Source organism: Tetrahymena thermophila (genome assembly GCF_000189635.1).
Source record: "Tetrahymena thermophila SB210 genomic scaffold scf_8254592, whole genome shotgun sequence".
Classification (NCBI taxonomy): Eukaryota; Ciliophora; class Oligohymenophorea; order Hymenostomatida; family Tetrahymenidae; genus Tetrahymena; species Tetrahymena thermophila.
The window spans coordinates 347,978-359,556 of record NW_002476363.1 but is presented as its reverse complement, the minus strand read 5'-3'; the positions used below and the strand labels follow the sequence as shown (position 1 = coordinate 359,556).

Below are 11,579 nucleotides of genomic sequence, written 5' to 3'. Positions count from 1 at the left end.
TTGTATTATAAAAAATCTAAAATGAAAAATAAAGACCATCACTTATTCTATTGTTAATAAGCAAAATAGCAAACCTATATTTGTGTATTCTTTAAAATATTTAAATAATAAAAAGCAATAAGCGTTTGAATTTTATTTTATTTTACATATAAATATAGATTAATACATATTTCTTATAATTTTTTAGATTTAGTATCAATATAAGCCACTGCACAATTAGAGCTAAGGTTCAAGGAACTATTTATAAAGGCATTCATAATACCTTAAAGCTATAGTCTTAAGTTCATTAGAGTTATAACAGTCGTTATAGTACCAGTGAGAGTTAATATAAGCAGTATTTTATTAGTTAGAGGTATATACACTATTAGAGTATTCCATAAATTTAATGCATGCTGGTTAAGAGGCAAAATAATTCTTGGCTTATTAAACCATACCATAAGTATCCCCTTCTTTTAAGCATGGGTTATTTTAGTTAATATTTTTGTCCATACAATCCTAGTATTCTGCAAATGTAACTTAGCGGGTGACAGCTACATCAGTTTTATCACCTTGAATCAATAAGACTCCAGTTCCAATTGAAATTAAGAACAAGACAGTAGTTATTGCTACAAATTTATTCATTTTTTTTCTTTCCTTCTATTTTATTTGTTTTAGATTTAATTTAATTATATTAACAATAGTGAATTGCCTTCTTTTTAAAATCAATTTTTGTAATAAAAGTAATTAATAATACAGTATTTTATTTTAAAGTGACTCAAATAAAAATTCATTAAATTAAGAAATTAATAAAGATACATAATAATTTAATAATTCAATTATCAAGGTACTTTTAATTAAAATACTGTACAGGTAATATCTTTATTTAAAATTCACTGATCTGATCCTTTCTTTATGATCATCTTTCTTATCAAAAATTAAATCAAAAGAATTCTTATAACAAAAAATTAAAATTGACTTAATTATTAAATAAATTTTAAATTTAGCATGACAAAGGAAATAAAAGAGTATAAAATTATGAATACAAAGAATAAATTTAAATTAATTTCTGTTGGATAAGAAATCTATTTCTTATTTACCTAAAGGGAAAAAATGATAAAATAAATGGGCTGTAATACAAAAAATCTTTATTAAAATGAAAAGACCATCACTTATTCTATTATTTATTAAGTAAAATAACATACAAGTATTTAATACATATTAGTTTTTAGAATTTTTTAACGAATTGAGTAAATGTATATAAATTTTTTATTTTTTTTAAATGAAGAAGATATCTTTTTTACTGTTTATTACATCTCAATCTACCAAATAAATAAATTTTATTTATTTCATTTTTTATAAATAAAATAGATTGATGAAGTGATATAAATTGTTTTTAGGATATAGAATATTGGTAAAATACTTACTTTTAAATTTAAATAATTTTTAATTATTTTAAACATTTTATTTTATTAAAAACAGATATTAGAAGATATATTTTATTTGTTTAGATACTAAAAGGATTTAATTAATTAGAAAAATAAGATATTTGAAGGGCAGGTTAAAAATCTAAAACTTTAAAATACATTTAATTTATTACATAATGATGTTTCAAGTAAGTTTGAGATATATCTTAATATAATAATTTAAGCCCAATTCCATAATAATTAAATCTGGTTATGATAATTAAATTAATATGATAAATTACAAGCATCATTTTTTGAAAATCAAAAAAGTTTCTATAAAATATAATAATGAAAATAGTTAAATATGAGTATTTAAAATTGAAAGAATTTTAATTTATTTTTAACTATTTTTAATACTTTTTAAACTTGATATCATTTATGCTTATCGTACTTAAATTAGTAAAATAATCTCATTACATTAAAATTTTGATAATTATTTTTATATATTTAAAATTTATTTTGTAAATAATTTTTTTAATTTAATTAAAAACATTTTTATTATTTTTTAATTAAATTAATTTACCATCAAAACTATTATCATAAATAATTCTACTATTCTTTTTGCATTTTATTATTTTTTTATATTGTTCATAAATGGATCTATAATTTCATAATTACTTACCCCTACACTCTTTGTGCCATTTTTCTAAAAACCTAAGTAAACATTTCTTAAATTTTTAAAGTATTTTTTGCAGTTTTGCTGATATATAATCTTTTTTTTTAGCAAAGAACTTAAGTCTAATATTTCCACTATTTTAAATGATTTAATCACTCTTTTGAGTAATTTTAATATTCTTTTACTATGGTATTTAAAAAAAAAACATATATTAGCCCATTGAAATATTATGTAAAATTAAAATTAAATTCAGTAATTATGGAAAAAATAAATCTAAATCATATAAGAAAAAAAATAAAGACGCTATTAAATCTAAAAGCATGATCGGATGAGAAACATTAAGGTGGACTAGGAGCAGGATGATACAGAACTATAAGAAAACTGAGGTTTTCAACAGAAGAGACCGCAATATTAGAAAAAATAGAAAAATATTTAGCTTCTGTACTATAAATATTACATAAATATAATTTTAATTTTTTTAAATTAGTAAATAATTATTTTTGGGGAGGTTGATAGGTGGTACCAGAGATCATAATTTCTGCGTTTAGAGATTTTAAGTCCCAAATATTCTAAACTACTCGAAAGAATATTCTTTGTTGTTTCACCCCATCCAAAAACAATTATTAATATTAAAACAATTAAGATTAGAAAAAATTAATACTCATCACGTTCACATAAATTAAATACAACAGATAGGTAATGCAAAATTAAGAGTTTAATTATATATTTTAATGGAGCAATTTAATTGGAATTAAATAAATTGAATTTATGAAATATTTTAGTAATTGTGTATGTAGGTTTGTTTTTTTTTAACAAGTAACTAACTAAGTTATAATTAAATATATTACATAATAGGATAGGCTTAGTAGCAATCAATTATTAAATTCTCACAGACTAATAAGCGAAAATTAAAAAGACAAATTATTTTCTTTACATTAAATTATTTGAAAATTAATTCAAATAGATTTTATAAGAATTAAAATAGTATAAAATCTACTTATGTCTTTGAATTTTATTTTCTGTAAGCTTTATTATTTTTTATAGATTTTTTAGTATATTTACTTGCCTTTAAAAAATAATTTTTCTATCATAAATAAATAGAAACAATTAAACAAACTTTATTAAAAATTTCGGCTCATATATTAGTGAAATTATTTTCTTTACTATTAAGTTTGTAATTGTGATATTGTGATTTAAATTTACAAGTTTTTTAATATCAAGGTTATAGTTATTGTTTCAAAAAATTTAAAATAAGCTTAGAAAAGTGTTTGTATACAAAATTTGTGATTAAAAAAACAAAAATTTAATTAATTGGATGAATTATAAAATTCATAAAGACAAATAAATAAGTAAAAAATTAAAGAAATTAAGAAATGAGTTTTAGTAGAATAGATTTATTTTCAAGCTCTTTCAATTTTAATATAGGAGGATCAAATATCTAAAGAGGAACAATAGCTGGAGCAATTTTCACAATAATTGTTATAGCTTTAACTCTTTCATACTTTATTTATTTAATCGATTTATACTTCAGCAATAAAATTGAACCTCTTTATAGGGCTTAAAATATCATAAATAATTAAACCCAATAGTTAGATATAAACTCAAATATTTATGCAATTAAGATTAATTATCTCTTCCCTACAGATGAACAATTAAAATATACCTATTCAGTAATAATGGGCACTTATAAAAATGATACAAATGCATATTAGGTAAATATTATCACAAAAAATTGTGAAGACCCAAATTTAGGAGAATAGTTTGAATGTCTTGATTAAATTTAGTTTTCAGATGATAATTAGAAAAATGATATAAAGAATTTTGATTACAATTACAAGTTTACTCAAATAAGTATATATATTTTAAGTTGTTATAATTAAGATGAATCGCAACAAAAAAATTGTGCTAGCTAATAGGAAATAGATAAAACGGTAAATGGTAGTGAAATTGTATTAAAAATGCCACTATATTATTTTGATATTTATTAAAAAAAAATAAATTAATCATATCAAACTTTTAATATAGTGGTTTCTTCAGATTAATTAAAAGCATCTAATATTAAATAATAAAAATAGAAAACTACAATAAAAGATGGTTTATTTATTTAATAAGAATCAAGCTTTACAATGCCTTTTAACTACAATATTGATAATTAAAACTTAAATAGATAATTTATAAGGGAAAACCTGGGATTCGATGCCTATAGCATTGTTAATTTGTAAATAGATTAGATTTATTCATAAATATCAATTCAATACCCAACAATTCCTTCAGTTCTAGCTTTAGTTAATAGCGTATTTAATTTGTTAGTCATTTTAGGCTTCTTTTTGAAGATTATATCTTAAAGTTCTTTGAAGGAAGATTTCTTTGTGATTTTGATAAAGAATGTTTACTAAGACATTTATCAATAGATTTTATAATTAAATGACTTAAAAAAGTCTAATTCTACTATAGGCTAGCAAACTAATTCATTTATTAGTAATTAAACTTAAAATACATAAGAAAATAAATTAGAAAATTAAAAGGGGAAGGAAAAAGATAAGCATTAAAATTCTTCAAAGATTGATGATTAAAAATAAGCTTAAGACTAAGTAATTAAACAGTTAGAAAATAACATATTTGACTAAGAAAAATGTAAACCTTTTCCATTATAAGATTAATAAATATGTATAAGTATTGTTTAAAAAAACGAATCTGAAATGAAAAGTAGTTAGGAAAATACAAAACTGAAAATTGAAAATATAGGTCCTAAATTAAGCTATACTAATTAATTAAAATAAAAAGACGACAACCAATCTTTGATATTCTCAAAAGATTGTTTTGAGGAAAGAAATAAAAGCTAAGTAAGAATCATTTAAAAAAACTAAATTTAGCCAAAGTAGGAATAAAATAAAATTTAAAATATAAATTCAATAAATCCATAGCAACCTATCGATTAAAAACATTAAGATACATTTATAAAAAAGTTAATATTTGGATTTAGGTAAATAATTTATTATTCATTTATTTATTTTACTTAATCAAAATAAAATTCAATACATATTAATTAATTATAATAATATTTAAAAGAAGTAAGGATTTAAAATCTTAAGGTTTAGATAAATAAAGTAAGCAAAAAATTGAAAAGTAGCTGACAAAAGATTTAGATATTTTATAATTTTACAAAGAAATAATATTTTTGAAGAAAGCAATGATGATGCTCTTAACATAAGATCAACTAGCTTCTATAAATTTTATTGGATGCTCTAGCTATTTATTAGATTAAAAATAATAGATATTAGAAATTTAGACAGACAAAAGTCACTTGGAACAATAATTTCTTATTATAAATTCAGATGATTTACAATGTTAATATTTTCAAAAATTTTTAAGAAAATGTTCTTATAAAGACAATATTAATGAAATAGATTAAAGAATTTTAAACTCTATAAGTAAAAGCTATATAAACTGAAAACAAAAAATATTTATTTAATATCTTTAGTATTTATTCAAAATATTTACTTTTTTATTTTCGTAATAATATATTATAAAATAATAAGTCTATTTCCCTAGAGCTAATTTGTATTATATTTTTATTTTTATTCCAGTTTAAAAATATTAAAAAATTATATCAGATATACTATTTCAAAAAAACCATTTATTATTTTTATATTTTTCAATATAATTATTTAAAAAAATAAATTATTATCAATTTAAAAATTCTATAAAAAAATTAAATTTATCATAAAATTTTTCAGAGTCATCACCCATATATGATCTTATTATGCTATTATACTAATTAAGGTATGTTGAAACCAAATATCATAACAAAATTTTCATGGTTGGTTTGGTTTCCAACATAAAAAAATCAACAATAGTAAGCGAAAATTAAAAACGCAAATTATTTTCTTTACATTAAATTATTAGAAAATTAATTAAAACAGATTTTATAAGAATTAATATAGTATAAAATCTACATTCATCTTATTTCTGTAAGCTTTATTATTTGTTATAGAATTCTTGTTTCAAAAAATTCTTAAAATAAAAATAAGCTTAGTTAGAAGAGTGTATACATTTAAAATTGTGCAAGTAAAAAGATACAAAACTTTAAATAATTGGATGGATTAAAAAAATAATAAATATAAATAAATAAATAAATAAATAAATAAATAAATAAATAAATAAGTAAAAATTTAGAAATTAAAAATGAATTTTAGTAGAATCGATTTATTTTCAAGCTCTTTCAATTTTAATATAGGAGGATCAAATATCTAAAGAGGAACAATAGCTGGAGCACTTTTCACAATAATTGTTATAGCGTTAACTCTTTCATACTTTATTTACTTAATTGAGTTATACTTCAGCAATAAAATTGAACCTCTTTATAGGGCTTAAAATATCATAAATAATTAAACCCAATAGTTAGATATAAACTCAAATAGTTATGCAATTAAGATTAATTATCTCTTCCCTACAGTTAAACAGTAAAAATATACTTATTCAGCAATATTGGGCACTTATAAAAACGATACAGATGCACATTAGGTAAGTATTACCACAAAAAATTGTGAAGACCCAAATTTAGGAGAATAGTTTGAATGTCTTGATTAAATTTAGTTTTTAGATGATAATTTAAAAAAAGATATATAGAATTTTGATTACAATTACAAGTTAGCTCAAATTAGCATATATATTTTAAGTTGTTAAGATTAAGATGAATCACAAGAACAAAATTGTGCTAGCTAATAGGAGATAGATAAAGTGGTAAATGGTAGTGAAATTGTATTAAAAATGCCACTATATTATTTTGATATTTATAAAAAAAAAATAAATTAATCATATCAAACTTTTAATATTTTTGTTTCTTCAGATCAATTAAAATCATCTACTATCAAATAATAATAATAGAAAACTACAATAAAAGATGGTTTATTTATTTAATAAGAATCAAGCTTTACAATGCCTTTTAATTACAATATTGATAATTAAAACTTAAATAGATAATTTATAAATGAAAAACTGGGATTTGGTCCATATAGCATAGTTAATTTTTAAATAGATTAGATTTATTCATAAATATCAATTCAATACCCAACAATTCCTTCAGTTCTAGCTTTAGTTAATAGCGTATTTAATTTGTTAGTCATTTTAGGTTTCTTTTTGAAGATTACATCTTAAAGTTCTTTGAAGGAAGATTTCTTTGTGATTTTGATAAAGAATGTTTACTAAGACATTTATCAATAGATTTTATAATTAAATGACTTAAAAAAGTCTAATTCTACTATAGGCTAGTAAACTAAATCATTTATTAGCAATGAAATGTAAAAAATATAAAATAATTAATTATAAAATTAGAAGGGGAAGGAAAAAGATAAGCATTAAAATTCTTCAAAGATTGATGATTAAAAATTAGCTTAAAACAAAGTTATTAAACAGTAAGAAAATAGCATATTTGACAAGCCTCTTCTTTTATAAGATTAATAAATATGTATAAGTTTTGATTAAAAAGGAGATTCTGAATTGAAAACTACTTAGGAAAATACAAAATTGAAAATTGAAAATATAGGTCCTAAATTAAGCTAGTCTGATTAGTTAAAATAAAAAGACGGCAACCAATCTTTGATATTTTCAAAAGATTGTTTTGAGGAAAGAAATAACGGTTAATAAGTAAGCATCATTTTAAATAACTAAAATTAACCAAAGTAGGAATAAAATAAAATTTAAAATATAAATCCATAGCAGCCTATCAAATTAAAGTATTAAGATAGTTTTATAAAAAAGTTAATATTTGGATTTAGGTAAATAATTTATTGTTTATTTATTTTACATAATCAAAATAAAATTCAACACATATTTATTTATTCTAATAATATTTATTTAAAAGGAATAAGGATTTAAAATCTTAAGGTTTAGATAAATAGCGTAAGCAAAAAATTGAAAAGTAGCTTACAAAAGATTTAGATATTTTATAATTTTACAAAGATATAATATTTTTGAAGAAAGCAATAATGATGCTCTTAACATAAGATCAACTAGCTTCTATAAATTTTATTGGATGCTCTAGCTATTTATTAGATTAAAAATAATAGATATTAGAAATTTAGATTGACAAAAGTCACTTTGAACAACAATTTTCTATTATAAATTCAGAGGATCTACAAAGTTAGTATTTTTAAAATTTTTTAAGAAAATGCTCTTTTAAAGGCAATATTAATGAGATAGATTAAAGAATTTTAAACTCTATAAGTAAAAGCTATATTAACTGAAAACAAAAAATATTTTAATATCTTTTTTATTTATTCAGAATATTTATTTTCGTAATAATATATTATAAAATAAAAAGTCAAGTTCGCTATAGCCAATTTGTATAATTTTTTTACTTTTATTCCAGTTTAAAAAAATATCTTTTAGCCAACCATTGAAAAATGTTTTAAGTTTAATTAAATTCTAAAACTTATTTATATATATATTTTTTTAATATATTAAAAAAATTAAAAATTTTTCTTTTTCAAATAAATTTCCCTAAAATTTTCATTTCAAATTAGTTATAATTTAAAAGCAAGAATTAATTCTCATGAAGGCTTGCTATATTAATGGAGTTGGATTTATTAAAGAATACTAAATCTGTAAATTAATTAAGGACAATTTAATTGAAATTATGTTAATTAAATTAATTATGCTTAATATTTTTATTTTTTTAAACAAAAAAATAAATAAAATATCAACTATTGTCGTTTATTTTAGGCTAAATCAATTATAAAATTTACATAAACTAGTATGCAAGTATTAAATAGACAAATTATTTTTTTTAGATGAAATTATTTGAAAATTAATTCAAACAGATTTTAAAAGAATTAAAAAATAATACAATTTAGATACATCTTTTAATTTTATTTTCTGTAAGCTTTATTATTTGTTATAGATACATTGAAGTATTTATTTACCTTAATAAAATAATTTTTTTTCATAAATAAGAAGAAATATCTAAACAGATTTAATTCAAAAAAAATTTCAACTCATTTTTAGCAAAAATTATATTATGTCCTACTAAATTCGCTTGTGAAAGAGTGGTTTAAATTAATTTACCAGCTCTTTAATATCAATATTTTTGTAACTAAATTATTTATGTTCGAAACTATTCTTAAAATAAAAATAAGCTTAGATGAGTGTTTGCATATAAAATTATGTAAGTAAAAAATAATAAACTTTTTTTACTTGGATAGATTATAAAAATCATTAATATAAAAGAATAAATAAATAAAAAAATAAGTAAAAATTAAGAAATTAAAAATGAGTTTTAGTAGAATAGATTTATTTTCAAGCTCTTTCAATTTTAATATAGGAGGATCAAATATCTAAAAAGGAACAATAGCTGGAGCAATTTTCACAATAGTTGTTATAGCTTTAACTCTTTCATACTTTATTTACTTAATTGAGTTATACTTCAGCAATAAAATTGAACCTGTTTATAGGGCTTAGAATATCATAAATAATTAAACGCAATAGATAGATATAAACTCAAATATTTATGCTATGAAGATTAATTATATCTTTCCTACAGATGAAAACTTAAAATATACTTATCCGATTATAGTGGGAGCATATAAAAACGATACAAATTTTTAATAGGTAACTATTGTAACAAAAAAATGTGAAGACCCAAATTTAGACGATTAGTTTCAATGTCTTGACTAAATTGAATTTTAAGATGATAATTAGAAGAAAGAAATATAGAATTTAGATTACAATTACAAGCTAGCTCAAATAAGTTTTTATATTTTAAGTTGTTATGATTAAGACAAATCACAACAAATAAATTGCGCTAGTTAATAAGAGATAGATAAAATAATAAATGGTAGTGAAATAGTATTAAAAATGTCACTATCTTATTTTGATATTTATTAAAAAAAAATGAATTAATCATATCAAACTTTTAGTGTTTTGATTTCTTCAGATTAATTAAAATCATCTAATATCAAATAATAAAACTAGAAAACTACCATAAAAGATGGTTTATTTATTTAATAAGAATCAAATTTTATAATGCCTTTTAATTATAATATTGATAATTAAAGCTTAAATAGAAAATTTTTAAAGGAATAGCTAGGATACGATGCTTATAGCATTATTAATTTGTAAATAGATTAGATTTATTCATAAATATCAATTCAATACCCAACAATTCCTTCAGTTCTAGCTTTAGTTAACAGTGTATTTAATTTGTTAGTCTTTTTAGGTTTCTTTTTGAAGTTTATATCTTAAAGTTCTTTGCAGGAAGATTTTTTTGTAATTTTGATAAAGAATGTTTACTAAGACATTTATCAATAGATTTTAAAATTAAATAATTTAAAATAGTCTAATTCTACTATTGTCTAGTAAACTAAATCATTTATTAACAATGAAATGTAAAAAATGTATGACAACTAATTAGAGAATTAAAAGATGAATGAAAAAGAAAAGCATTAAGATTCTTCAAAGATTGATTATTAAAAATAATCTTAAGACTAAGTTATTAAACAATAAGAAAATAGCATATTTGACTAAGTAAAGTTTACACCTTTTCTTTAATAAGATTAATAAATATGTATAAGCATTGTTTAAAAAAGTGAATCTGAAATGAAAAGTAGTAAGGAAAAAATAAAATTGAATATTTAAAATGTAGGTCCTAAATTAAGCTATTCTAATTAATTAAAATAAAAAGATGACAACCAATCCTTGATATTCTCAAAAGATTGTGTAGAAGAAAGAAATAATGGTTAATAAGTTAGCATCATTTTAAATAACTAAAATTAGCCAAAATAGGAATTAAATAAAATTTAAAATATAAATCCATAACAACCTATCAATTAAAAGCATTCAGATAAATTTATAAAAAAGTTAATATTTGGATTTAGGTAAAAATGTATTTTTTATTTATTTTACTTAATTCAAATAAAATTCAGCATATATTAATTTATTTTAATGGTATTTATTAAAAAGAAGTAAGGATTTAAAATCTTAAGGTTTAGATAAATAGTGTAAACAAAAAATTGAAGAATAGATGATAAAAGATTTAGATATTTTATAATTTTACAAAGATATAATATTTTTGAAGAAAGCAATAATGATGCTCTTAACATAAGATCAACTAGCTTCTATAACTTTTATTGGATGTTCGAGATATTTATTAGATTAAAAATAACCTATCTTAGAAATTTAGACTGACAAATGTAATTAATTTACTAAATAATTTAAAAAATTTAATAATTTTTAATAAAAATTAAAATAGTGAGTCACCTTGAATAATAATTTTCTATTATAAATTCAGAGGATCTATAAAGTTAGTATTTTCAAAAATTTTTAAGAAAATGCTATGATACGGACAATATTAATGAGATTGATTAAAGAATTTTAAACTCTATAAGTAAAAGCTATATTAGCTGAAAAAAACAAAACAAAATAATTTAATATATTTCGTATTTATTCAAAAAATATTTACTTTTTTATTTTTGTAATAATATATTATAAAATATAAGGATTTTTGATATTTATAATTTAAAATT

General features: G+C 19.7%; 3 protein-coding genes across 3 annotated transcripts; 2 read left to right on the top strand and 1 right to left on the bottom strand. All coding sequences in view use genetic code 6, as the record gives it.

The window, feature by feature from the left end:
- Window positions 1-195: 195 nt before the first annotated feature.
- TTHERM_00583400 (transmembrane protein, putative) lies at window positions 196-708 on the bottom strand (the record flags this gene model as incomplete). Its single annotated transcript, XM_001018980.2, has 1 exon — window positions 196-708. Exon 1 carries the CDS (start codon window positions 619-621, stop codon window positions 196-198), a length of 426 nt encoding a protein of 141 aa, XP_001018980.1. The 5' UTR covers window positions 622-708.
- A 2,723-nt stretch (window positions 709-3,431) lies between these two features.
- TTHERM_00582400 (transmembrane protein, putative) lies at window positions 3,432-5,397 on the top strand (the record flags this gene model as incomplete). The annotated part of the gene is made up of 5 exons (XM_001018979.3): window positions 3,432-3,909; window positions 3,940-3,996; window positions 4,084-4,936; window positions 5,128-5,165; window positions 5,333-5,397. The coding sequence occupies 5 exons, from the start codon at window positions 3,432-3,434 to the stop codon at window positions 5,395-5,397; spliced, it is 1,491 nt and encodes a 496-aa protein (XP_001018979.3).
- An 846-nt stretch (window positions 5,398-6,243) lies between these two features.
- Window positions 6,244-7,975, top strand: TTHERM_000582399 (AMP-binding enzyme family protein; the record flags this gene model as incomplete). Its single annotated transcript, XM_012798339.1, has 4 exons — window positions 6,244-6,801; window positions 6,946-7,358; window positions 7,533-7,704; window positions 7,922-7,975. 4 exons carry the CDS (start codon window positions 6,244-6,246, stop codon window positions 7,973-7,975), a joined length of 1,197 nt encoding a protein of 398 aa, XP_012653793.1.
- Between the last annotated feature and the right edge of the window lie 3,604 nt (window positions 7,976-11,579).